The sequence below is a fragment of the Bos mutus genome, chromosome 16 (assembly GCF_027580195.1).
Source record: "Bos mutus isolate GX-2022 chromosome 16, NWIPB_WYAK_1.1, whole genome shotgun sequence".
NCBI classification, from domain to species: Eukaryota; Metazoa; Chordata; class Mammalia; order Artiodactyla; family Bovidae; genus Bos; species Bos mutus.
The window spans coordinates 39511676-39539593 of NC_091632.1; the positions used below are offsets into that span (position 1 = coordinate 39511676).

A 27918-nucleotide genomic window follows, 5' to 3' on the forward strand; every position below is an offset into this window, starting at 1 on the left:
ACCTGAGCCTCAGTCAGTGGGAGCAGGTCTGAGGGGCGGGGCTCCAGGTGTGTGTATATCTGCTAAGTCACTTCAGTCGTGTCCGACTCTTTGCAACCCCATGGACTGTAGCCTGCCAGGCTCCTCTGTCCATGGGATTCTCCAGGCAAGAATACTGGAAGGGGTTGCCATGCCCTCCTCCAGGGGGTCTTCCCAGGATCCAACCCACATCTTTTATGTCTCCTGCATTGGCAAGTGAGTTCTTTACCAACTTTAGTGCCACCTGGGAGGCCACACCTAGAATTTCTATTTACTTTTTATTATGATTTAAGTTTTAGAGCTGTTTAAGGTTCACAGCAAAATTGAGTGGAAGGTGCGGAGAGTTCCCATAGGTGCCCTGCCCCCTCCCATCCACAGCCTCTCCTGCTGTCAGCATCCCCTACTGGTGGTTCTTATTGTTTAGTCCCCCAGTCGTGTCTGACTCTTTTTGACCCCGTGGACTGCAGCACTCCAGGCTTCCCTGTCCCTCACCATCTCCCCAAATTTCCCCAAGTTCATGTCCATTACATTGGTGATGCCATTCAGCCATCTCATCCTGTGACGCCTTCTTCTCTCTGCCCTCAGTCTTCCCCAGCGTCAGGGACTTTTCCAGGGAGTCGGCTGTTCACATCAGGTGACCAGAATACTGGAGTTTCAGCTTTAGCATTAGTCCTACTAGAAGAGTGCCTTTTGATAAGCAGTGAATCTGTGTTGACACATCAGTATCTCCCAGAGTCCATAGTTCATATGTGGTTCACTGTTGGTGTTGCATTTTCTCTGGGTTTGGACGAGCAGTTGTGACGTGCATCCATCATTGTTGTTTCATACAGGTTAGTTTTGCCACCCTAACGGTCATCTGTGCCCCGCCTTTTTACCTCCCCGCCCCTGGCAACTGCTCATCTCTTTATTATCTCCACAGTTTTGCCTTTTCCAGAATGTCATGTAGTAGTTGGAGTCATAAAACATGTAGCTTTTTCAGATTGGCTTCTTTCACTTGGTAATAGGCACTTAAGATTCCTCTGTGTCTTTTTATGGCTTGGTAGCTCATTTCTTTTTAGTGCTAAGTAATACTCCATTGTCCAGATGCACTGCCGATCATTTACCCATTCACCTCCTGAAGGACATTTTGGCTACTTCCAGTTTTTGGCAGTTTTGAATAAAGCTGATGTAAACATTCATGTGCAGGATTTTGCATAGACATAAGTTTTCAACTCCTTTGGGCAAATACCAGGGAGTGCAGTTGCTGGATCGTGTGGTAAGACCATGTTTAGTTTTGTAAGAAGCTGCCAAACTGTCTTCCAGCGTGGCTGCACTGTTTCGTGTCCCTGCCAGCACTCAAAGAAAGTTGGTTTTGCTCTGAATCCTGACCAACATTTGGTGTTGTCTGTGTTCTGGATTTTGACCATTCTCATAGATGCACAGTGGTAGCTCACTGTTGTCTTAATCTGTGTTTTCCTTGGTAACATGTTATGTGGAGTATCCTCTCATATACAGTCTTGCCATCTGTATGTCTCCTGTGATGAGGTGTCTGCTAGGGTCTGATTGTTGAGTTTTAACAGTGTTTTTTTTTTTTTTTTTTTACCTTAGCTAACAGTCCTTTATCAGAGGTGTTTCTTCCAAGGATTTTTTCCCAGTTTCTTTTTATCATTCTCTTGATATTGTCCTTCATAGGACAGAGCTTTTTAGTTAAGTCTGGCTTATCAATTATTTCTTCCATGGATAATGCTTTGGCATTGTAGTGCTATACTCAAGATCTTCTGGTTCTTGTGTTATCTAATAGGAGTTTTATAGTTTTGCATTTTATGCTGAGGTCTGTGATTCATTATGAGTTGGGTTTCTGTGAAGGATGTAAGGCCTGTATCTGAGTCCTTCTTTTTGGTACCTGGTGGCCCAGTTCCAGCACTATCTGAAAGTGTTGGAAAGACTCTACTCCACTGTATTGCCTTTGCTCCTTTGTCAAAGATCAGTTGATTATGTTTATGTGGGTCTCTGTCTGGGCTTTCAATTCAGTTCTGTTTCATTGAACATTTGTCCATTTCTTTGGACAGTACCACACTGTTTTTTTCTTTTCCCCCTGAATAATATTATTTGTTTATGGCTGTGCTGGATCTTCATCGCTCTGAGTGGGCTTTCTCTAGTTGTGACAGAAAGAGGCTACTCTTGGTTGCAGTGCGAGGGCTTCTCACTGAGGTGGCTTCTCCTGTTGTGGCGCATGGGCTCTAGGCCTCGCAGGCTCCCGTAGTGGCAGCACTTGGGCTCAGGAGTTGCAGCTCCCTGGCTCTAGAGCACAGGCTCAGAAGTTGTGGCACACGGGCTTAGTTGTTCTGCAGCATATGGGATCCTCCTGGACCAGGGATTGAACCTGTGTCTCCTGCATTGGCAGGTGGATTCTTTATCACTGAGCCACCAGGGAAGCCCAACACACTTCCTTGGTTATGTAGCTTTGTAGTAAGTTTTGAGGTCAGATAGTGTCGGTCCTCTGATTTTGTTCTCATTCAGTATTGAGTTGGTTGCTCTAGGTCTCTTGTCTCTCCTTGTAAACTTTATAATTATTCTGTTGCTGGGATTTTGATTAGGATTGTGTTGAACTTAGAGATCAAGTTGAGAAGAACTGACATCTAGTTCTGACAACTAGTGAGTCTTCCCATCTGTGAACGTGGACTGCTTTTCCATTTATTTAGTTTTTTATTTAATTCATCAGAGTTTTGGAATTTTCTTCCTACAGCTGTTGTAAATATTTTGTTAGATTTATACTTAATTCCATTTTTGGGGGGAGAAAGTGAAAAATGAAGTTGCTCAATCGTTTCTGACTCTTTGTGACCCCGTGGACTGCAGCCTACTAGTCTCCTCAGTCTGTGGAATTTTCCAGGCAAGAGTACTGGAGTGGGTTGCCATTTTGGGTGGGGAGGGGTATGCTAATGTAAATAATACTGTGTTTTAAATTTCAAATTTCGCTTGGTCGTTTCTGATGTATAGGAAAGTGATAGACCTTGTATATCAATCTTGCGTAATCGCTCATTAAATACAGGAGTTTTTCAAGAAGCCAAGTCCACAAAGAGAGACCGCCGTTCTGTGTGTAGCTCATGCTGAAATAGTTTTTTTTTTTTTAAAGACGTCAGGGAGTATCCCTCTGGTGGGGGGGATGTCGACACAGAAGGTCAAGTCAGAGTGTCGTGAGGTCACACCCTTTTAGTGCTCTGCGTAGGAGACTGGAGCTGTCAGAGCAGCTGCCAGGAGGAATGCTTTCCCATTGGACCCGGGGTTCTTATTTAGGAAAGGCTGCTTTTCCAGAAGGAGGAGGAGGGGAAACACTGAAATACACATGCCTTTTAAAAAGTTTAGAACGAATTGAAAGAAAGGGAAAAATGCCATCTGCTTCCCATTTCTGAGAAAGGATACACTAAAACTAGAAATTAAACACGATCTGTACAATTGAGGTCAGAGAGTAGTCATTTCCCATTTTTCCTGACATGTCTTTAAACTGTGTGGTGACAGGCTCCCCTTTCCCGGCATTAGAGGACAGTTGTTACTGTGCATGTTAAAATTTTATTTTATTTTTGTGCTGTTGAGCAAAATTTAGACTTCCTAACACTCGTTTTATTTAAGAATCATTTTTGTTAAATGCTTTAATTATTATCAATCAAAACTTTATATATTTAAGCATTTTCCAGTAATTTTTAACAATCCATTCCTCAAGCAATTCAGAGAACCTGCTGTGTGGTGATTATATATTTTTTATTTCATAAATGAGGGTAGTGAGACATGAGTGTTCTGAAATTAGCTTTTATTGTCATCTAATATAGTGTATAATTTACTTCTTTTTATTGTGTATTGTCTGACTGCCCCTGCTAGGTCCTGGTCGACAGCAGTCTTCACCCATTCTGTTCATGGATGGATCTTGGGAGTGTAGAGTTATCTTAGGGCACGATATCAGGTGTTCAGTGACTGTTTCTTGAATGAATGAGTACATGAAAAGCCCATCAGCAGACACTGTTTAGGTCTCCTACTCAAGTGTGCTGCTGACACATTGTCCCTGAGTTGGACATCCCACTTAGAGATGGTCATTGGTGTTGCCAAACAGATCTACGGGAGCTGCCCCTGAAGGCTGTTCCCTGAGTCATGGGAGGCCATACTGAAGCACCCAGTATCAGATAAACCACTCCTTGTGCAGTGGGAGTGGGAGTGAGGCTGGAAGCAGGACTGTGCTCCATGGAGGAGCTCTTCCCGTGGAGCCAGGAAGCCTGGGGGAGGGTGGACTCCTCCCCTCACCCTCCACGCCACATAGTTCAGCAGGGGAAGCAAGAAGGCCAGGTCACCCCAAAGCCTGCCATCAGAAAGAAACTGTGGACTCTCTGATGTACGTCTCTGTAGACATATTCCTTACTGATGTGGCCGTATATTTTATTGTTTGTTAACTCACAGGGGGTTACTGTACAGGTGGTTTTGTGGTCTGGCTTTTCTCCTAACATGTTGTGTGCATCTTAGGCCTTTTGGACAGTAATTCACAGCATCACGTTTGTTGACTGTGTGTTAGTATTCCATTGTGTTTCATATCTTCATTCATGAGTTCAGCAAGGTTTCTGAGGCCCAATATGTGCCAGGCACTGGTTGAGGATGCTGAGGTTCCCAGACAGACAAGTTTCCTGTTGTCATGGAGCTTATAGTTTAGAAGGGAAGACGATACCTGAGCACTAAGTATGTAAAAATTTCAGAGAGTTGTTGGGGAAAATAGAACAGAATACTCAGCTGTGAGCACTTGAAGTGGGTTGATTATGAAGGCCTTCCTTAGAGCATTTGAGCTATCTGAATGATGAAGGACAACTGCTTGAGGATATGGGGGAATATTTTAGGCAGAAGGAATAGCAAGTGCAAGTGCCCCGAGGCAGGAATGCATTTGGTTTGAGAAACAAAATAGACAACAACGTGGCTGGAACAGAGTAGACCTGGGAAAATTGGGATAGGCAGGGGCTAGATCTTGAGGTCCTTTGTCGGCACCAACACTTGGGATTTTTCGAGTAACCGGAAGTCCCTGGCGGGTGGACTTTGAGGAAGTGATAGGTGTAATGTGGGTTTTTTATTTGCAGAGCCGTCCTGTGGCCGCTGTGTGACTGACAGGGAGACCAGTCCGAGGCTGTTGCAGTGATTGGCAATCTTGGTGAGAGACAATGGAAGCAGTGAAGAGGAGAAAAGTGGGGTCACTTTTGGAGGTGGAGGTGTCAGGACTCTTGGGATTGGATGTGGGGGTGGGGCATGCATCACAAAGGAGTCCTCCTTTGCAGCCTCAGCTGCTGCATTGCTGTTGGTGCTCATAATTGAGACTAAGGAGACTGAAGGCAGGGTGTCAGGAGTTCTCTTTGGCTGTATCGATTTGGGATGTTTCTCAGACACTGCAGTGGCTGTGCCGAGTAGGCCACTGTCTAGAAGGCTGAGCGAGGTCTTGTGTGGAGACATAAATTGGAGAGCTGTTAGACGCGGTGAGATCACGCGGGGGCGAGAGATGGATGGAGAAAGGGTGAGATAAGCCCTGGGTGGAGCAGGAGGAGCCAGCCAGGAGGAGGGTGGAGAGCCAGGGAGCAGTGGTGGACCGGGTAAGGTGGGCCTCGAGGAGGACTGCATCAGTTCTCGGTTTGCTGCTGTAACAAATCACCACAAACATAGTGGCTTAAAACAGCACAGATATATCATCTTCGAGTTCTGCGGGTCACACGTCTGACAGGGGTCCCCCTGGGCCGAAACCGAGGTGTGGGCAGGCTGCGTTCCTTTCTGGGGGCTCCAGGGGAGACTTCCTGGCCTGTTCCACCTGCAGAGGCTGCTCACACGCCGTGGCTTGTGGCCCCCGTCTCCCGTATGGAGCCGACACTGGAGACTCTGTGACCCTACTTGTGTCGTCACATCTCTTTCCCCGTCTCCAACCTCTCTTGCCTTTCTCTTCCAGTTGTAAGGACTCTAGTGGTTCCATGGAGTCCACCCTGACAGTCCAGAGTCCCTTCCCTATTTTAAGGTCAACTGATGGGCAGCTTAATTTTTCTGTATTTACAGGAGCTGGTGATTTGAATGTGGCTCTTTTGGGGAGGGGTGACACTGTTCTTTCTGCCTCAGAGGACGTAGTCAGGAGGTGACTGAGAAGTCCAATTGGGTGGGGAATGGAGCTGTGACCCCTGGATTTGGGCACCAGAAAGCTCCAAGTCACCCTGGCGAATGATGCCAGTGGAATGTGGGTTGCAAGCAAATGCGGCAAGGACTTGGGGATGGCAGGTGTTAAGGATCCTCCCGGGAATTTTGCTGCGAATGAGAGAATGTTGTGGCATGAATTCAAGAGTAGATGCGCAGAATGGGAGCCCTGATGTAGCGTTGAGGTGTGGAGACGCCTTTCTCAGGAAGGCGTTGAGTGGGGGTCACCTGAACGAAGAACCCAGAGTCAGACCAGGAAGTGGTTTGCAGAGATGGAGGTATCTGAAGAAAGAAATAATGCGGTTATTTTGAAATAAGCAGCAGAACTCTCTGATGACTGTTGCCTGCCCTGCGTCGGCGGACAGAACCCTTGTCAGTGGCTGTGGCACGGCCCTTTTCCCACCATGTCAGATGCTCTGTCACCCCACGAGTGGTCGCCCTTGTTTCTGAAGTCAGTGTGGCAGGTCTGCCCTTCCTCCCTTGCGGACCAGCTGTGGTCAGGCCACGACGCAGTGCCTCGGGGGAGAGTGTGTCCTGCATGCAGGGAAGCCGCAGTCCTTTTCTGTCCTTCCTTTACTTCATTAGGTTTTAATGATATTCATATTCAACAGTGTTTATTGAACACTAGGCTCTGGGGAAAATGGGGGTGAATAAGACAGATCCCTGCCCTGTGGAGCTTGCCTTCTGGAGGCCCCGTCTCAAAGCTGACCTCTTCCCGGAGGCAAGGCACTGAGCTTGTGTGGTCCACACTCACCTGCACATCTCGGTCTCTGACTGCTGCGGACCCTCAGTTTACCTTGGAGCTGTGACTGCCTGCTGCTCCTTACCCACAGCTGCCCATTGTATCGCAGCACTTATGAGCTAATCCCTGGTTACCATGGGTGCCTTTGCTCAGAGAGCCCCTCTCTGCCTCTTCCAGCTTAAATTCTAGCGTTCATAGTACATCATCACTTTCCCTTTTTTAATTAGTCGATTAATTTTTGTGTGTGTGTGTGGCTGTGCTAGGTCTTCATTGCTGTGGTCCAGCTTTGTGTAGTTGTGGCATGGGGGCTTCTCGTTGCAGTGACTTCTCTTGTTGCGGAGCACGGGCTCTAGGGTGCACGGGCTTCAGTAGTTGAGGCTAGTGGGCTCAGTAGTTGTGACTCACTGGCTTAGTTGCTCCAAGGCATATGGAATCTTCCCAGACCAGGGATCGAACCTGCGTCTCCACATTGGTAGACGGATTCTTCACCACTGGACCACTAGGGAAGCCCCATCATCACGCTCTTAACGGATACCTGCCACTTTCCTGCCCATCTCCTCTGTCACACCCAGCTGGACAGATCTCCATCCTGAGTGGACCCCGTCCCCTGGCTTCTCTATACCTTCCCCCAGCAGTGCAGTGTTGCTGGAGAAAAATAAGGTGAAGGATCGGGCTTCTCTCTCAGTGTAAATTCTTGATCCCCAGCTTCAAGTGGGTGGTGTCGCCTACCTACAGTGTTCTAGGATCCTCCTCCAGCTCCTTGTACTCACACTCTTCACCACCGCATCATACTGTCTGCTTTCTTCACGCTAAACCACCCCTTCACCATCACCACCCCGCTGCCTCTCAGCCCCTGAATCTACTCGTGGTTAGCAAACACAAGGCAGTGGGGGGCCAGAGCACCCCACACAGGCCAGGGCTGTGTCTTCCTTCCTCCTGTCGGAGGCTGGTCTGTTCCCATGAGCTCTGGACTGGTCCTCTCTTGTCTCAGGGACTTCAGTCCAGTGGTGGTTTCGCCTCCTGCATCATTGGTCCCTCCATTTCTAGCAGATCATTCAGATTTGTGTGCTGAGGTCTTCTGGGTATGCTCCGTCTGCAGCAGAAAATAAATAGCCTCCCTCTCCATCAGTTTGTTTTTCAGTCGCTCAGTCATGTCTGACTCTTTGCGACCTCATGGACAGCAGCACGCCAGGCTTCCCTGTCCTTCACCGTCTCCTGGAGCTTGCTCAAACTCATGTCCATTGAGTCAGTGATGCCATCCAACCATCTCATCCTCTCTTTTGTCCCCTTCTCCTCCTGCCTTCAGTCTTTCCCAGCATCAGGGTCTTTTCCAGTGAGTCGGCTCTTTGCATCAGGTGGCCAAAGGATTGGAGCTTTAGCCTCTGCATCAGTCACTCCAGTGAATATTTAAGGTTGATTTCCCTTAGGGTTGATGGATTTGATCTCATTGCAGTCCAAGGAACTCCCAAGAGTCTTCTCCAGCACCATAGTTTGAAGGTATCAGTTCAGTGCTCAGCCTTCTTTATGGTCTAACTTTCAAATCCATACATGACTACTGGAAAAACCATTAGTAGCCCCATTTAAAAGCTTCAACATCAAAGCTTCTCAAGAAAGTAATCCACGTATTTTCTCTACTTTATTGGTTTCCAGTTACTTTTCACCTGTTCTTGTCCAGCCTTTCTCTATCCCCCTCGCCCCAACTGTCCATGTGTTCCAGCCTCAGACAAATTGCCAAACCCAGTGGACATGGTTGTCATCTTGTGCAACCTCTTAACAGCTTTCAACATAGTTGCCCCCCAAGATGCTTCTCTATGATGACACCCTGTTCTATGTGTTCCTCTGGCCACCTCCTCTCAGCCCTGAGGTCAGGTCTTCATTCTCAGCCAGCCTTTCAGGGCTGACGTTCTTTAGGCTTCTTCCCTCAACGTCTCTTTTCACACGGCATTCTCTTTCTGAGTAGTGTTGTCTCCTGACATAGTTCAAATGCTGTCTGTATGTTGTCAGATTAAGCCTGGCTTTTCCTCAACCGTTGACTCTGATGCCTTACTTGCACCTCAAACATCGTCATCCGAAACGGAACTCTGGATCATTCCCCTGATCTCCGGCCTCGACAGTGCTCCTTGTCCTTCATTTCTGTCTCATCTCAAGAGCAAGTGTAGCCCCAAACCCTGTAGGGCAGCTCTTCTCCTGCCCCTTCCCAACCCCCCGCCATCTCAGGGTTGCTCAGGCCCTTTTGCATTTAAATGAGAAAGCGTGGATACCTTTTCATAGGCGGTCTTAAAGCAAACCAGTTGTACTGAAATAGTTACAAAAGTCTTAATGAAACAAAAGTTCTTGACACAGTGCTATGTGTGTGTCTTAAATGTTCTTAAATAACAGATCTAGTAGTGGGTCTGTATTTGAAGTAATGATACACACAAATGATATTTCACATAATGACAGTGTAATTGGGATTAAAAAAAGTCTTGAGGTTGAAGTAACAGGTTCAGCCTGTATTGCTGAGTTGTCCTGTACTCACAGTTAAACAAAATACTGTACTGCAGTTGGAGGTTACTGATGTAAGGGTGTAGTTCTTTCTCATCCAAGTTCATGGACTCCCCACCTTCGCTGTTTGATCTGCCCATTTCCCATTGTCACTGCCTGCCTGGGCCTCTGCCCTCCTCCAGAGGCAGTTGCCACAGCCAGCCCTTGGATCTTGGCTGTTAGGAGGCAAGGTTAGACTGTGACTGTGTTCACACAAGGACTGGAGCTCAGGAAGCTGCTGCCTGAGGAGGAGACCGAGTTAGTACAGATCAGCTCCATGCGTTCTCTGAACCAGCGGCTCACACATGGGCTGGTGCTGACCCTTTACAGGGTGTTGACAAATAAGTGACAGTGCTTCTGGCGTGTCACAGTGAGTGTGTGGGGGGTGTGTTCTGTGATCCTGTGCAAAATGGTAAAAGTTCCCTCCCTGAGAAGCTTGGAGAGCCCAATGCCTGCTCCCACCCCCAGTCTTGTCTTGTCTTGTGTCTGTGATTCTTTCCCCTGGCTGCCTCTTAGTGTCACTTGGGCAGCTTTCTGAACATACCAGGGCCTGGGCCCCACCTCTGAGCAATTACACTGAGGCCTCTGGGGGTGGGGCCTAGGCTTGGGGTTTTAAAAGCTCCCTGGGAGATTCTAAAGTGCAGCCAGGTTGGGAATCACTGCCTTAAATCTTCTGTTGACTGCTTTCAGAAGACGTCTTCACTGTAATTAAACAAATTGTGGTTAAAAGTAAGCAAAAGGAAATCTGGAGGGAGCATTTGTAATAGACAAGTGGGCTTTATTAAATGTACAATTACGTTATTAGACCACAGATCACTGGAACTGACACCTTGGAATTTGGATTAAAACTCTGAAGCCATGGATAGCATTCAGAGTCTGGTGGGGGCAGAGGTGGTCTGTTTCTGTTTTGTTTTTTTTCCCCTGTAGCTTTCTTTATTCTTTTTTCCTTTCTGACTGTTTAAGCCTCATGCGATGAGACACCCATTTGTAACACAGATCACTTTTTCTTTCCTTCTCATAGACCATCTCCACCAGGTAGATGCTGTCTTTTCTCTTCATACCTTAAGGTTCTTTGATGTCAGTTGCATTCCCCGCCCAATCCCAAGACACTGTGACAGTGAGCATTTCTGATACAGTGGCCATCCACTTTGTAAAACACTGTACTTTACAAGAGGATCAGTTTCTGAGAAGCTTTAGTTGTTAGAAAACCTTATATTGTTGCCTTAGTCAGGGAAAGATTTGCGAAAAGGACCAAGAGGTTAGCTCAGACCTCATGGAGGGAGCTAGCTGTCTGGGTAGGTACTGGTTACTGATGGTCTCTCATAACTTTTCCTTGACGATACTTTTACTGATCTGAGGGCAGTTATGAGCATCCTCATTGCACATTCCTGTATTTCTTTTACTGTTTCTGTCTGACACTGACATAATCTCACTCTCACTATGACAACACATTCTGTTTGATTTTTAAAATATTTTACAAATATATAGTGAAGATTGATCTTACTTTGCTTTCTAACTTTTACCAGAATAGTCATTTTCCTCCATGCCCACTCATTTATTTTCTTAAATTTTTTTTTTTGCATTATTCATCTGTACCACTGAATTATCTGCTTGAGATTTTCTGTAAATTGATGCCAAGTCTTAATGGTTTAGCCTGTATCTTTTCACTCTTTTATGAGATTGCATTAGAATTACAATTTAATCTTTAATCAGGTTGACTTCTTTAATTTTTGAAATGTGGGCTGGAACTGTTCTGGGTATGTGAGTAAATGTTACATGCATGTTATGTATGTGTGTGTGTCCTGTGTATGTGGATAAGGACGAGGTGTGATTGTAAGAGCCCTTGGTACACGTGTACCCAACTTCTTGAGTCATAGATACTAAAATGGTAAGAGCTGACTTGCTGGGTCTGGCAGCCTCTCCTTCTCTTGGTCAGGGTACTGCCAGCACTAAGCGTTTTGTTTAGGGAAACGGAAGTAGTTGGTGTCCCATAAGTGTTCAGTCAGGGAAGCAGAACTGCTGTGTTACGGAATAAGGGATTTATTTATTACAGAAGTAGTCTGTATAATCCTTGGAAAAGTTGAAAAACATAGGGCGCAGAGGAGGAATTAGAAGGTGAGAGAAGGATCGTGAACCACCTGCTGAAACACCGGGGTGGGTGGCTCCGGCAGTGGGGTAGAGGAGCCCTCTGGGGCTGGGCTCTCCTTTCATAGGTCTCTTCCCAGCTGCAGGTGCTGGGGAAATGAAGCTGGTCTCCAAGGAGGAAACAGGGGAAGCAGGTAGACAGACTGAAACAGTCTGGCACCTCTTGTAACCACACAGACCTTCAGAGAGTGGAGTTTGTTCGATTCTTGCTTTGAAATCTTGGGCAGACTCAGGGAACGGGATCCTGGGAAATTCCAGCTGATCCACAGCGATGGAGATAAACACTGGCACAGTGAGGGTTGCACAGCTCTTTGACTATCTGGAAAGTACTCTTGATGGCATGTGAACTGTGTCTCAATAAAGCTGTTATTTAAACAGTACTGCCACAGGTGGAAAACTCTAAAGAAAAGCCAGGAAATAATTGGTGCAAGGGTCAGGATAGTGGTTACCTTTGGGAGAGAGGAGAGGTTGTGAAAAGGAGTTTTGGATGTTAAAAAAAATTTCCCCCTTGTTATGGGTGGGAGTGAGGGGTTCCTACCAGTGTTTTCTTAGGTATCATATAGCCTGTAAATACATATTCTGCAAAACACATGGAAGACATGAATTCACAATCCACTGTGGTAGGCAGTGAAATCAGTGCCCTTTGTAAGGTATGGGGGCACAGTATGCTGTAGTCTACATTTTCTAGTTTTTTAATGATTGGAAGATGTTAACAAGGCTGATGTAAATGCTCATTCTGGAAATCTGGAAGCTTCAGTAGTCACTGCTTCCTGTCAGTTTGTATCCATGTCACTCTGAACTGGAGGGCAGTCCCTGTGTTTTGGTTTCTAACAAGGTCTTCAGGTCACCTGACAGGTCTGTGAGTTTTGAAAATAGGTTAATGGGGTATTTCTGTCACTTTTCACTGTATACATTTGATTTTAACATTTGAACTAAGATTTCTTTGTGCTTAAAAGTACATTTTACAGATATAGTAAAACTTTCTTATCAAATCCTTTTTGATAATCTGAGAAATCAAAACATTCTCATCATCTCACTTAGTGGAAGATGCCTTTATCTACTCTCCATTTACATGGAGCCACTTTTCATTTGAATGTTTGTTATGGCTCTTTTATTCTCTTTGTAATGAGGAAGCAATTGCCCAAATAAAGATATGTAGCTTTCCTGCCTGGGGCTGTAGTTGTACCACAGTTAGGAAATGGATGTAAAGGTTTTTGCAAAAGTTCAAAAACAAAGTATCTTAAACTATTTGCATGCAAAGACTAGAAAAATGTTTGCTGTAGTTATATAGACTTTGAGCTTCTTCTCTTGGTGTAGAACTGCTACTGCTGAGTCACGTCAGTCGTGTCCGACTCTGTGCGACCCCACAGATGGGCGCTCACCAGGGTCCCCCATCCCTGGGATTCTCCAGGCAAGAACACTGGAGTGGGTTGCCATTTCCTTCTCCAATGCATGAAAGTGAAAAGTGAAAGTGAAGTCGCTCAGTCGTGTCTGACTCTTAGCGACTCCATAGTTTTTTTTTTTTTTTTTTTTAATGAGATAATTTAACTCCTTAACTAACAGGAGCCCTTGAACAGGTGATTTCTACATGAGTTGAATTTTTATAACACAAGAGCTTGTTAGAATTACTTAAAGTCCTTCTCAACTATTTGTCTTTGCCATTCTATTGTTTTCCTCTATTTCTTTGCATTGATCACTGAGGAAGGCTTTCTTATCTCTCCTTGCTACTCTTTGGAACTCTGCATTCAAATGGGTATGTCTTGTCTTTTCTCCTTTGCCTTTCACTTCCCTTTTTTTAACAGCTATTTTTAAGGCCTCCTCAGACAACCATTTTGCCTTTTTGCATTTCTTTTTCTTGGGGATGGTCTTGATCCCTGCCTCCTGTACAATGTCATGCACAAAGATGGGCACAATAAAGGACAGAAACAGTAGGGACCTAACGGAAGCAGAAGATATTAAGAAGAGGTGGCAGGAATACACAGAACTATACAAAAAAGATCTTCACAACCCAGATAATCACGATGGTTTGATCACTCACCTAGACCCAGACATCCTGGAATGTGAAGTGGGCCTTAAGAAGCATCACTATGAACAAAGCTAGTGGAGGTGATGGAATTCCAGTTGAGCTATTTCAAATCCTGAAAGATGATGCTGTGAAAGTGCTGCACTCAGTATGCCAGCAAATTTGGAAAACCCAGCTGTGGCCACAGGACTGGAAAAGGTCAGTTTTCACTCCAATCCCAAAGAAAGACAATGCTAAAGAATGCTCAAACTACTGCACAATTGTACTCATCTCACATGCTAGGAAAGTAATGCTCAAAATTTTCCAAGCCAGGCTTCAACAGTACGTGAACCGTGAACTTCCAGATGTTCAAGCTGGACTTAGAAAAGGCAGGGGAACCAGAGATCAAATTGTCAACATCCATTGGATCATCGAAAAAGCAAGAGAGTTCCAGAAAAACATCTACTTCTGCTTTATTGACTATGCCAAATAAATTGACTATGACTTTGACTGTGTGGATCACAACAAACTGTGGAAAATTCTGAAAGAGATGGGAATACCAGACCACCTGACCTGCCTCTTGAGAAATCTGTATGCAGGTTAGGAAGCAACAGTTAGAACCAGACATGGAACAACAGACTGGTTCCAAATCGGGAAAGGAGTACGTGAAAGCGGTCACCCTGCTTATTTAACTTATATGTAGAATACATCATGAGAAACGCTGGGCTGGATGAAGCACAAGCTGAAATCAAGATTGCCAGGAGAAATATCAATAACCTCAGATATACAGATGACACCACCCTTATGGCAGAAAGCAAAGAAGAACTAAAGAGCTTCTTGATGAAAGTTAAAGAGGAGAGTGAAAAAGTTGGCTTAAAGCTCAACATTCAGAAAAGGAAGATCATGGCATGTGGTCCCATCACTTCATGGCAAATAGATGGGGAAGCAGTGGAAACAGTGACAGACTTTATTTTTGGGGGCTCCAAAATCACTGCAGATGGTGACTACAGCCATGAAATTCAAAGACACTTGCTCTTTGGAAGACAAGTTATGACCAGCCTAGACAGCTAATATGGAGAAGGCACTGGCACCCCACTCCAGTACTCTTGGCTGGAAAATCCCGTGGATGGAGGAGCCTAGTAGGCTGCAGTCCATGGGGTCGCTAAGAGTTGGACACGACTGAGCGACTTCACTTTGACTTTTCACTTTCATGCATTGGAGAAGGAAATGGCAACCCACTCCAGTATTCTTGCCTAGAGAATCCCAGGGATGGGGGAGCCTGGCGGGCTGCTGTCTATGGGGTCGCACAGAGTCAGACACAACTGAAGCGACTTAGCAGTAGCAGCAGCAGACAGCTAATAAAAAGCAGAGACATTATTCTGCCAACAAAGGTCCATCTAGTCAAAACTATGATTTTTCTAGTAGGCATGTTTGGATGTGAGAGTTGGACCATAAAGAAAGCTGAGCACCAAAGAACTGATGCTTTTGAGAAGATTCTTGAGGGTCCCTTGGACTGCAAGGATATCAGCCAGTCCATCCTAAAGGAAAGCAGTCCTGAATGTTCATGGAAGGAGTGATGCTGAAGCTGAAACTCCAATACTTTGGCCACCTGATGCGAAGAACTGACTCATTGGAAAAGACCCTGATGCTGGGAAAGATTGAAGGCGGAAGGAGAAGGGGACAAGAGAGGATGAGATGGTTGGATGGCATTACCGACTCAATGGACATGAGTTTGAGTAAACTCCAGGAGTTGGTGATGGACAGGGAGGCCTGGCATGCTGCAGTCCATGGGGTCACAAAGAGTCGGACACAACTGAGCGACTTCACTTTCACTTTAGATGAATTAAGGTTAGTGAAGTAGGCAACAGCCAGCTCACAGAAAGCCCTGTTTGGCACTCTGGGTTTACATTTTTACCTTGTAAGTAATCAGGATCACTTGAAAGGTTTTAATCAGAAAAGTCGGATGATCAGATTTTCATTTTCCACAGTCATTTTGTAGATAGGTAGTTTAGAGAATGGTTTGGGGGGAAGTTGGGAATTGGGGAGGAATCCATCCCAGAGCTAATTAAGGCCTGTTTTAATGCAGTGGCAGTAGGGAAGGATCTGACCAGAGAGCTAGAATCAGTAGGGTTCATCATGACCTCAAAGATGTGATGGAGAAAGAGAATTACTGAGAATCTGGTTTGAATGATAATGGTATGTAGATAAGGAAAGGCAGAAAGAAAAATAGGTTTGAGGAGGTATTGAAATTATATTTGTATAGTTGAGCTTAGAGAGTGCCTGTAGAACATTTAGGAAGAGATCTTAGAAGGTGATTAAGATCTGGGAACTCAAGAGAGAGCTGGAAGAAGCTGACAGAACAGGTGAAATCTCCCAAGGAGAGCAGGGAGAATGAGAGGCAAGAGGTCCTAGAAATGAGCTGTTTCCCTCATTTTCTCTGGAGCGTGAGACTGAATAAGGGAAGTGGGAAGGAAATTCAGCTTGTAAAAGAGACTCAGAAGGGCTTGTTGAAGAGGAATAGAACTTAGAAGGGTTAAAGAAACCAGAGGAAGTCAGAATAGCAAGGAGAATGCCAGATTGCAAAATTATATGCATGCCAAGAAAGTATTTTTTGATGTATAAGAGATTAAGATACTCTTTAGAGGAGGAAATAGAGGGTTGTTTATTTAAATGAACTTGGGACAGTTGGCTTACCAGTTCAAAAATAAGTCTGTCTCATGTTGTTCAGTCACTGTGTCTGAACCTTATATTGGATACTTTATATCAAAATAAGTGAAAAGTAAATGTAAAAAGTGGAAATGATAACACACTAGAAGAAAATATGAGTCTGTTTACACAGTGTTCAGTGTTCTTATCATGACATCAGAATTAGAAAAGAGAAGACTGATAAATTGTACTACATATAAATTCACCATTTCTATGTGCTAAAGATGCTGAAGCTGAATCTCCCATACTTTGGCCACCTGATATGAAGAGCCAGCTCATTGGAAAAGACCCTGATGCTGGGAAACATTGAGGACAGGAGGAGAAGGAAGCGACAGAGGATGAGATGGTTGGAGGGCATCACCAACGCAATGAATATGAGTTTGAGCAAACTCTAGGAGATAGGAAAGGACAAGGAATCCTGGCGTGCTGTAGTCCATGGGGTGGCAAAAGAGTTGGACACAACTGAGTGACTAAACAACAAAGAGATGATGAAATTAAAATGTAAATGGGAAACTAGGAGAAATATTTGTCACATATTTGACAGGTTTAATATCCTTGATATATAAAAGATCTATCAATAAAATGAGTGGAGATTTCTGGTTAAGCAGTGATGAGTAATTGGTTAAGCAGTTACTTATTGAAGATGTATTTCTCTTCCTTCCAAAATTCTGGTGAAATGACAGAAAAGAATCACAAAATATAAACCCACAACAATAGAAAATATGGGAGTGGGGAAATTTTTTGTTAATGGTAGAATAAGCAGTTGCTCCCTCTTTCCTGCAGTTAGGAAAGCTGAACACAATTTAAAACAAAATTTGTTTGAAGGTGATAGAGGTAACAAGAACAGTGAAGATTTGTGGGACTGAGATCTGGGGAGTGAGGAAGCTCATAGATGTGAGACCAGATTTGCATCTACTTCTGCCCTGGAAGAGTCTTCCAATTCAAGACAGGGCCAGCAAATCAGAAGTTGGGAAGCAGAAGAGATTGTAATAGACTCATGGAGCTGAAGGGTGGGGGGCAAAAACTAGAATTTGGTATAAGTCAGGGAGGAAGGGGCCCTGGAAAACTCCTTATGCTTTGAGTCCCAAAGGCCTATGTCCTGGAATAGTGATTTTCCAGAAGTACTGATGTTGAACTTCAAATCTTCTGAGTCCTTGATTCGATCAAGGTGATCTTGACAGAACCAAATGCGATTTTTTTCTAGAAGAAGATAACATCACTTGGAGCCTCAAATGATTTCTACATTTATTTACAATGTCTGAAACTTACCCACCAAATGAGAATTTAGGACAGTTTGACTGAAAATCAAGACTATTTAAATGGATTCTCAGGGACTCAGTTAATGGAGTAATTATACACCATCAGTTCAGTTCAGTTCAGTCGCTCAGTCGTGTCCGACTGTTTGTGACCCCATGAATTGCAGCATGCCAGGCCTCCCTGTCCATCACCAACTCCCAGAGTTCACCCAAACTCATGTCCATCGAGTCGGTGATGCCATCCAGCCATCTCATCCTCTGTCGTCCCCTTCTCCTCTTGCCCCCAATCCCAGCAACAAAGTCTTTTCCAGTGAGTCAAGTCTTCCCAGAGGTGGCCAAAGTATTGGAGTTTCAGCTTTACTATCAGTCCTTCCAAAGAACACCCAGGGCTGATCTTTAGGATGGACTGGTTGGGTCTCCTTGCAGTCCAAGGGACTCTCAAGAGTCTTCTCCAACACCACAGTTCAAAAGCATCAATTCTTCGGCGCTCAGCTTTCTTCACAGTCCAACTCTCACATCCATACATGACCACTGGAAAAACCATAGCCTTGACTAGATGGACCTTTGTTGGCAAAGTAATGTCTCTGCTTTTGAATATGCTATCTAGGTTGGTCATAACTTTCCTTCCAAGGAGTAAGTGTCTTTTAATTTCATGGCTGCAGTCACCATCTGCAGTGATTTTGGAGCCCCCAAAATAAAGTCTGACACTGTTTCCACTGTTCCCCGTCTATTTCCCATGAAGTGATGGGACCAGATGCCATGATCTTCGTTTTCTGAATGTTGAGCTTTAAGCCAACTTTTTCACTCTCCACTTTCACTTTCATGAAGAGGCTTTTTAGTTCCTCTTCACTTTGTGCCATAAGGGTGGTGTCATCTGCATATCTGAGGTTATTGATATTTCTCCTGGCAATCTTGATTCCAGCTTGTGCTTCTTCTAGCCCAGCGTTTCTCATGATGTACTCTGCATAGAAGTTCAATAAGCAGGGTGACAGTATACAGCTTTGACGTACCCCTTTTCCTATTTAGAACCAGTCTGTTGTTCCATGTCCAGTTCTAACTGTTGCTTCCTGACCAGCATACAGATTTCTCAAGAGGCAGGTCAGGTGGTCTGGTATTCCCATCTCTTTCAGAATTTTCCACAGTTTATTGTGATCCACAGAGTCAAAGGCTTTGGCATAGTCAATAAAGCAGAAAAAGAAGTTTTTCTGGAACTCTCTTGCTTTTTCCATGATCCAGCAGATGTTGGCAATTTGATCTCTGGTTCCTCTGCCTTTTCTAAAATCAGCTTGAACATCTGGAAGTTCATGGTTCACGTATTGCTGAAGCCTGGCCTGGAGAATTTTGAGCATTACTTTACTAGCATGTGAGATGAGTGCAATTGTGTGGTAGTTTGAGCATTCTTTGGCATTGCCTTTCTTTGGGATTGGAATGAAAACTGACCTTTTCCAGTCCTGTGGCCACTGCTGAGTTTTCCAAATTTGCTGGGATATCTAGTGCAGCACTTTCAGAGCATCATCTTTTAGGATTTGAAATAGCTCAACTGGAATTCCATCACCTCCACTAGCTTTGTTCGTAGTGATGCTTTCTAAGGCCCACTTGACTTCACATTCCAGGATGTCTGGCTCTAGGTGAGTGATAGATCATACCATAGTGATTATCTGGGTCATGAAGATCTTTTTTGTACAATTCTTCTGTGTATTCTTGCCACCTCTTCTTAATATCTTCTGCTTCTGTCAGGTCCATACCATTTCTGTCCTTTATTGAGCCCATCTTTGCATGAAATGTTCCCTTGGTATCTCTGATTTTCTTGAAGAGATCTCTAGTCTTTCCCATTCTGTTGTTTTCTTCTATTTTTTTTGCATTGTTTGCTGAGGAAGGCTTTCTCATCTCTCTTGGCTATTCTTTGGAACTGCATTCAGATGCTTATATCTTTCCTTTTCTTCTTTGCTTTTCTCTTCTCTTCTTTTCACAGCTATTTGTAAGGCCTCCCCAGATAGCCATTTTGCTTTTTTGCATTTCTTTTCCATGGGGATGGTCTTGATCCCTGTCTCCTGTACAGTGTCACGAACCTCAGTCCATAGTTCATCAGGCACTCTATCTATCAGATCTAGTCCCTTAAATCTATTTCTCACTTCCACTGTATAATCATAAGGAATTTGATTTAGGTCATACCTGAATGGTCTAGTGGTTTTCCCTACTTTCTTCAATTTAAGTCTGAATTTGGCATAAGGAGTTCATGATCTGAGCCACAGTCAGCTTCTGGTCTTGTTTTTGCTGACTGTATAGAGCTTCTCCATCTTTGGCTGCAAAAAATATAATCAGTCTGATTTTGGTGTTGACCATCTGGTGATGCCCATGTGTAGAGTCTTCTCTTGTGTTGTTGGAAGAGGGTGTTTGCTATGACCAGTGTGTTCTCTTGGCAAAACTCTGTTAGCCTTTGCCTTGCTTCATTCCATTCCAAGGCCAAATTTGCCTATTACCCCAGGTGTTTCCTGACTTCCTACTTTTGCATTCCAGTCCCTTATAATGAAAAGGACATCTTTTTTGAGTGTTAGTTCTAAAAGGTCTTGTAGGTCTTCATAGAACTGTTCAACTTCAGCTTCTTCAGCGTTACTGGTTGGGGCATAGACTTGGATTACTGTGATATTGAATGGTTTGCCTTGGAAACGAACAGAGATCATTCTGTCGTTTTTGAGATTGCATCCAAGTACTGCATTTCGGACTCTTTTGTTGACCATGATGGCTACTCCATTTCTTCTAAGGGATTCCTGCCCACAGTAGTAGATATAATGGTCATCTGAGTTAAATTCACCCATTCCAGTCCATTTTAGTTTGCTGATTTCTAGAATGTTGACATTCACTCTTGCCATCTCCTGTTTGACCACTTCCAGTTTGCCTTGATTCATGGACCTGACATTCCAGGTTCCTATGCAATATTGCTCTTTATAGCATCGGACCTTGCTTCTATTACCCTTACATCCACAGCTGGGTATTGTTTTTGCTTTGGCTCCATCCCTTCATTCTTTCTGGAGTTATTTCTCCACTGATCTCCAGTAGCATATTGGGCACCTACCGACCTGATGAGTTCCTCTTTCAGTATCCTATCATTTTGCACTTTCATACTGTTCATGGTGTTCTCAAGGCAAGAATACTGAAGTGGTTTGCCATTGCCTTCTCCAGTGGACCACATTCTCTCAGACCTCTTCACCATGACCTGCCCATCTTGGGTTGCCCCACGGACATGGCTTAATTTCATTGAGTTAGACAAGGCTGTGGTCCATGTGATTAGATTGACTAGTTTTCTGTGATTATGGTTTGTGTGTCTGCTCTCTCGTGCCTCTTGCAACACCTACTGTCTCCACTTGGGTTTCTCTTATTTTGGACGGGGTATGTCTTCACAGCTGCTCCAGCAAAGCACAGCCGCTGCTCCTTACCTTGGATGAGGGGTATCTCCTCACAGCCTCCCCTTCTGACCTTGAACGTGGAGTAGCTCCTCTCGGCCCTCCTGCGCCCATCACATAGTATATATTTAAAGAAATCAAAGACAAGATTAAGAATCGGGGAATTGGAACTTAAATGTAAATTCTAGGTTACCAGGGGATGTGGGAGGGAGGGAGGGATAAATTGGGAGATTGGGATTGACCTATACACATTACTCTGTATGAAATAGATAATTAATAAGAGGCTCCTATATAGCACAGGGAACTCTACTTAATACTCTGTAATGGCCTGTATGGGAAAAGAATCTAAAAAAAGAGTGGATATATTGATTCACTTTGTTCTACACCAGAAACTAACATAACATTATAAATCAACTATACTCCAATAAAAATTTTAAAAAAAGTAAGTTCTAGAATTGAAGGACTATAACTAAATTAATTGAGATTAAGATCTTGATAGATGGGTTTAACAGTAGATTAGTAGTAGTAATAAATTGAAAGAAAATATTTAGAATGATAAAATATATAGAGAAAAATGGATTGGAAATATGTAAAAGAGTCTAAGAGACATAAGGATTCAGTGAGAATATTTAACAAGTGTGTAATTGAAATCCCAGTAGGAAGGAAAGGAGGAATAGTGTAGAATCTGTATTTGGAGAGATAATGACTGAAAATTCTCTGCAACATCCAAACTCAAATCACAGATTTAAGAAATACTATAGACCCCCCACACTGGATAAAGTCAAATAAAATCTCAGTAAAATTTAAGATTGCTGAAAACCAAAAATAATGAGAAAATCTTAAAAAATACTTAGAGAAGAATTATATGTTACATTCAAAAGGGCAATAAGACTGACAGCTGATTTTTCAACACAAGCAGTAGAAGTCAAAAGGCAATGGATCAGTATTTTTGAAATGTAAACAAGAATGTAAACTGCCAGACTGAAATTTTATACCCAGCAAAACATCCTCCAAAAGGGAAGGCAAAAATGTCTTTTTGGACCAACAAAATGGAGAGAATTAATGCACACCAGATGTGCACTAAAGGGGAGTAATAATAAAGATTCTTCTTTGGGCAGAAGGGAAATTGATCCTGCATGGCAGCTTTAAGATGTAGGAAAAAGTGGAGACCAAAGACAGGGTAAATGCAAATAAATGTTGATGTATAAAACAGCAATGATAATTTAATGTCTTGTGTGGTTTAATATATATATATGTGGTTTGAAACTATAATAGTAGCATATAAGTTGTGGGGATGTAAATAGAGTTAGTATCCTGTTGTCTTTGCATTGTCCCAGAGGTGGTAAAATTATTAATTTAGTGCAGACTTTGATAAGTTAAGGATGCATGCTGTAATCGCTAGGATATTCATTAAAAGAACAGTAAAAGAATATATATCTACTAAACTAATAGAAGGGAATAAAGAGGAGAAGGAGGGGTAATTAGTAGTACTAACTTGATTAATCCTAAAGAAGACAGGTAGACAGAAGAGGAACAGAGTATATGAGGATAATAGGAAGCAAACAGTAAGATGATAGATTTATACCCAGGATATCAATAATTATATTAAATAAAGTGAACTAAAAATTTGAGTTAAAAACAAAGATTGAGAAATTAAATTTTGAAAACGTGGATTTCACAACTTTGTACTACTTCTAAGGATGTATACAAGTGGAAAGTAAAATGGAAAAGGACATATCACTCCAACACTAGCCAGTAGAAGACTGGTGTACCTATATTAGTAAAATAGAAGTTAGGGCAGGAAAAGCATTATTCGAGGTAGAGACATTTCAAAATGATGACATACTCAATTCAGTAGTTCTACATCTGAATGTGCCTAAAAACATGGTGTCAAAATACACAAGGGAAAAATTGGCAAAACTAGCAAAGGATAGACAAATCTACAATCATAGTGGGGGTTTTTAGTACAGTTTACTAGCTAATGGAGTAAACAGAGAATCACTGAGGATGTTGTTGTTCAGTCGCTCAGCTCTGTTTGTCTTTTTGCAGCCTCATAGACTGCAGCACGCCAGGCTTCTCTGTCTTTCACCATCTCCCAAAGCTTGCTCAAACTCAATGTCCATTGAGTCGGTGATGCCTTTCAACCATCTCACCCTCTGTCATCCCCTTCTCTTCCTGCCTTTACTTTCCCAGCATCAGGATCTTTTCCAAGGAGTCAGTTCTTTGCATTGCCAAAGTATTGGAGTTTCAGCTTCAGCATCAGTCTGTCTAATGAATATTCAGGATTGATTTTCTTTAGGATTGACTGGTTTGAGGATATAGAAAATCTCAATAACATACTTAACAAGCTTGACCTAATTGAGATCACAGTGGGTTTGCCAGTAGATTAGATATAGAAGGAGAGAACTAGGAGATTGAAAACAACAAACATTGAAAATGAAACATGAAATATGAAGGACTCTGCACCCATAACTGTTAGATTATACATGCTTTTATATACACATGGAACATTTATCAAAATTGCTTATCTATAGCAAGTGTTGACAGATTTCAAAAGATTTAAATCAGTATCAGACTTATTACAAAGCTAGGTCTACTATTTGAAAAATCAGTCAGACATCACTGAGTTAATAGTGTAAAACAGAAAAGACTGTGATACTGTCAATTGAGGTAAAAATTGCCATTGGTAAAATTCAGCATCCATTCAAAGTGAAATCCCATAACACAGTATGAGGAAAAAGTAGCTTCTTTAATTTGATAGAGTTACTTAAAAGAATCCTTTAGCAAAAATCATGTTTAATGGTAAAGTGTTGAAAGTTTTCCTTCTGAGACTGGGAGTAGAAAGAAGTTATCTTTACCATTACTGTTAATGACTTTCTTTAGAGACTCTACCTGGTTCAATACAACAAGAAAAGTATAAGGTACAAGAATCAGCAAGAAAAGAATAAAACTGGTTTTGTAGATGGCATGTGTATGTAGGAAAAAACCTCATAACTTACTGTAATTAATAAGCAAGGCTGCAAGATTCAGAGTAACTCTGGACACAATTGCAATTTTGTATATCAACAACAAAAAGTGAAGTAGAAATATCATTTGTGGTGGCATGCACAGTCCGATTTTACAGAATAAGTTTAAAAAAATGTAAGGCATCTGTACAGGGAAAGATAAACACTGAGAGAAGTTAAAGGTCTAAATAAATAGATGGGTATACCATCTTAATGGATTAGGAGAATGAATGCTGTAAGATGTTGATTCTTCTGAAATTCAAAAGTTCCTTCATGTAGTATCAATAAAAATGTCTGCAGTTGTTTCCTTGGTGAACTTGACAAACTCATATTAACATGTGCTTGGAAATGTAGACAGCAAAGGATGCCCGGAAGAGTTTTGAAGAATGGCAATCTGAGCAGACTTACTCTACAGGATAGCAGGACTTGTTTAACCCTATGGTAATTAAAATAATATAACTTTAGTGAAAGGCTAGACAAGTTGACCAGTCAAGCAAAATAGTCCAGACACAGCTGCATTCGTATTTGTACACTTGATTTACCACGTAGGAGGCTCTGCAGAATAACAGAGAAAGGACAGTCTTCTCAGTAACTGTATTCAGGTAAATATTCATGTGGGGAAAGAAAAGAAATGTGACTCTTTCACTGCATACAAATTAATTCCAAATCTGTATCCATGGAATTCTCCAGGCCAGAATACTGAAGTGGGTAGCCTTTCCCTTCTCCAGGGGATCTTCCCAACCCAGGGATCAAACCCAGGTCTCCTGCATTGCAGGTGGATTCTTTACCAGCTGAGCCACAAGGGAAGTCCAAGAACACTGGAGTGGGTAGCCTCTCTCTTCTCCAGCGGATCTTCCTGACCCAGGAATTGAACCGGGGTCTTCTGCATTGCAGACGGATTCTTTACTAACTGAGCTATCAGGGAAGCCTGATAAATTTGACCCTGATAAATCTGGGTCAAATCAGAAGGGAAAAAAAGAGAGAAAGAAAAAATTTACTATGAATATTTTAAATCAGATTTTTTTTTGATGAGTTGTATGAGCTGCTTATATATTTTGGATATTAATCCCTTATCAGTCATATCATTTGCAGAATTTTTTCCCATTCAGGTTTTTTCATTTTCCTATATAAAAAAATAATTTAAAAAAATGACCATTTTTCACTGTATGAGGGAATGGAAGTAATGCGGGATTGGGTTCATAAAAAGTCAAGAGAACTGTAAAGAATGTAAGAATAACACACATAGAGGGGAGCTGCATCCTCTAGGATGAGGCAGAGCCCTTGAGGAAGAGTCCCCGTGGTGCCCAGGGCTGAGACCCATGCCTGGTCTCCAGGGTAGGCTGTGGCGTCCTGCAGGGCGGAGACGTCTCTGTTCTGTCACGCTGGTGGAACTTGATGCAAGCTGGTGGTGGTTTAGTCGCTATGTCATGTCTGACTCTTGTGACTCCACTGATTGTAGTCTGGCAGGCTGCTCTGTCCATGGGATTCTTCAGGCAAGAATACTGAAGTGGGTTACCATTGCCTCCTCCGGGGGATCTTCCTGACCCAGAGATAGAGCCTGCGTCTCCTGCATTGCAGGTAGATTCTTTACAACTGAGCCTAGGAATAGAATTATGGAGCCCACCCCATCCCTCACATTCATTCAGCATTTATTTAATAAATGCTGTTAAACATTCTCTCTCTAGCAGATATCGTGTTTGTTACCAGATACGTAAGAGAGGACCAAATAGATATTGGACTCGCCTTTGTGGAGTCTGTAGTCTATGAACGCCTTTTTTCAGGTACTGTCCAGTCGCTGGGGACATAGAGAGTGGTGAGTATCTGTCCTGTGGAGTTGGGGGTGTGTCGCTTTCCCAATGTGGAGGTGTTCACAGCCTCAATCTGGGAGCTTTCTGAATCTGGTACTGTTGGGATTTTTGGGAAGTTCCCTCTTGATCAATTATTAATTCCATTTCCAGCCTCTCTCTGAAGAATTGGGAATGGGGGCAGAAAATTCCAAGCTGCCACTCGTGCCTTGGTTGTTTTGGTTACTAGCCCCATTCGTAGCCATCTTGGAGCCCATCTCCCCGCCCACCCCCCGCCCCAACCCCCACCTAGAGTAGCCCCAGTAGCTCCTTAGTGCTTTTATCACTTAGAGTTTGCCAGGGTTTCAGGAACCCTGGGTCAGGGACGAAGTCAAAGACCAGATATTGGAACCAAAGATGTTCTAATTGTCACTTAAGAAATTACGGGGTTTTAGGAGCTCTCTGCCAGGACTTGGGGCCAGAGACCCAGGTTATTTTCTGTTATCTCACACTGAAGGACCCAAATGAGATTAGTGGTAGATGAAGATTTATTGTAGGGAATGTCTGCATATGGTACGGATATTAGTATTGATATCCCCAACTCAAGTTACAATTACATTTGCTTTGAAAGGATTGAATTATTCAATTATGTGTTGAATTCTTTGAGTTAGCTTAGTTTCATGACATTAGTTTTGTCCATTATATGTTTCTCAGTTGTATTAATATAATTTACACATCTACTTATCCTTCTATGTATTATTACCAATTGAGAGGTGAATGTTTTTAGTAATTTAAAAATCAAGTTGGAATTATGTATTGGTTAATATATTGAGGTTCTTTTCCAGCCTGTCTTGCTTTAATAAGAGTTATTCTGCCTCAAAGTGGGGCATGTGTGTGTGTATGTGTGTGTTACACTCTTCCCCCGCCCCTCCCCACAAGGAATCATGGATACCTCTTCTCTGGTTTTCTCCACATGCCAAAAATCTGTTGTGGTCACCTTGCATGCCAGTGCATGTGTGTGGATGTGGCTGTACATAACTGAAAAGTATAGTTCTTCAGTTGCTATGTGATTTCCTACTCTCTGCAATCCCATGGACTGGAGTACCCCAGGCTCCCCTGTCCATCACTATCTCCTGGAGTTTGCTCAAACTCATGTCCATTGAGTCACTGATGCTATCTAACCATCTCATCCTCTGCTGCCCTCTTCTCCTTTTGCCTTCAATCTTTCCTAGCATCAGGGTCTTTTCCAATGAGTTGGCTCTTCGCATCAGGTGGCCAGAGTATAGGAGCTTAACTTTTCTATAAAAATTGTAAACCAGTCCCTTATTGCTTATCTCAGTATTTTGCACACTTCTCTAGTTATTGTCTTAGGAAAGGAGGTCTGCCAACATAGTTGCTCACCAGAGAGTGTAAACGTTTGCCATATTCCCTCTAGAAAGGTGCCACTACACTCTCTATAGCTGAATAGGAAAATGTTCAGTTCCCTAAACTGACTGACACAGGTATTACAGTTTTTCAATCTTAGTCTAATGGGTGAAAAAATGGTTTCTTTTTAATTTGCTTTTCTTCATGTTGTTTTGTGTAACATTTTGTGTTACTTTTTTGATCGTTCTTTTGTTTTTTTCTAGTACATTCTTTACCCTTTCTGATTTCTGTGTTTTTCTTTAAAAAAAAAAAAAGTTTAATTTTTTCCTGCCTAGTATGCTGTATTTCAGTCTTAATTTTCTTCATTACATCCTCATGTCAGTTCTGTGGGTCATGCACTCAAACTTTGAGTCTCTTTGGCCTTGAAAGCACACCCAGGAAAGGCTTCTTTATCTCAGTTCCTAAGTGTTCTCCCTGGATTTTCTTCTTTGTGTTGAATTTTTCCCTTAGATGTTTAATACACAGAGACATTTTGGGTAATATGGACAGAGTGAGGTAAAGCTTTTTTCCCTCCATATATTAATAGATGCTTATTATTGAGTCATTGATCCTTTCCTGCTGATTTGAAATGTTGCCTTTACCTTGTGCTAAATTTCAACAGATACTTATGTGTGGCTTTGTATCTAAATGCTTTCTGTTTGTTGATCTGTTTATCATAGGCCTGCATCAGTGCCATGTTGTTCTTTGATTTTTCCTTTTTTTCCTTACATACTGATTTAGTTCTTGTCAATCTGACAATT

General features: G+C 42.9%; 1 protein-coding gene across 4 annotated transcripts in view; it reads left to right on the top strand.

Annotated features, from left to right (window-relative positions):
• The window catches only part of LOC138991266 (calmodulin-binding transcription activator 1-like), an 84064-nt gene that overhangs the window by 44815 nt on the left and 11331 nt on the right, over positions 1-27918 (top strand). Inside the window, exon 3 of one of the 4 annotated variants that reach the window (XM_070385164.1) lies at positions 5103-5173. The exons of 2 other annotated variants lie outside the window; for them this stretch is intronic. In XM_070385164.1, coding sequence (XP_070241265.1) covers positions 5103-5126 — 24 coding nt within the window. In that variant the 3' untranslated portion in view covers positions 5127-5173. Of the gene's footprint in view, positions 1-5102; positions 5174-27918 lie in introns of those variants that run through there. One more of the 4 variants, XM_070385167.1, reaches the window with a different exon arrangement.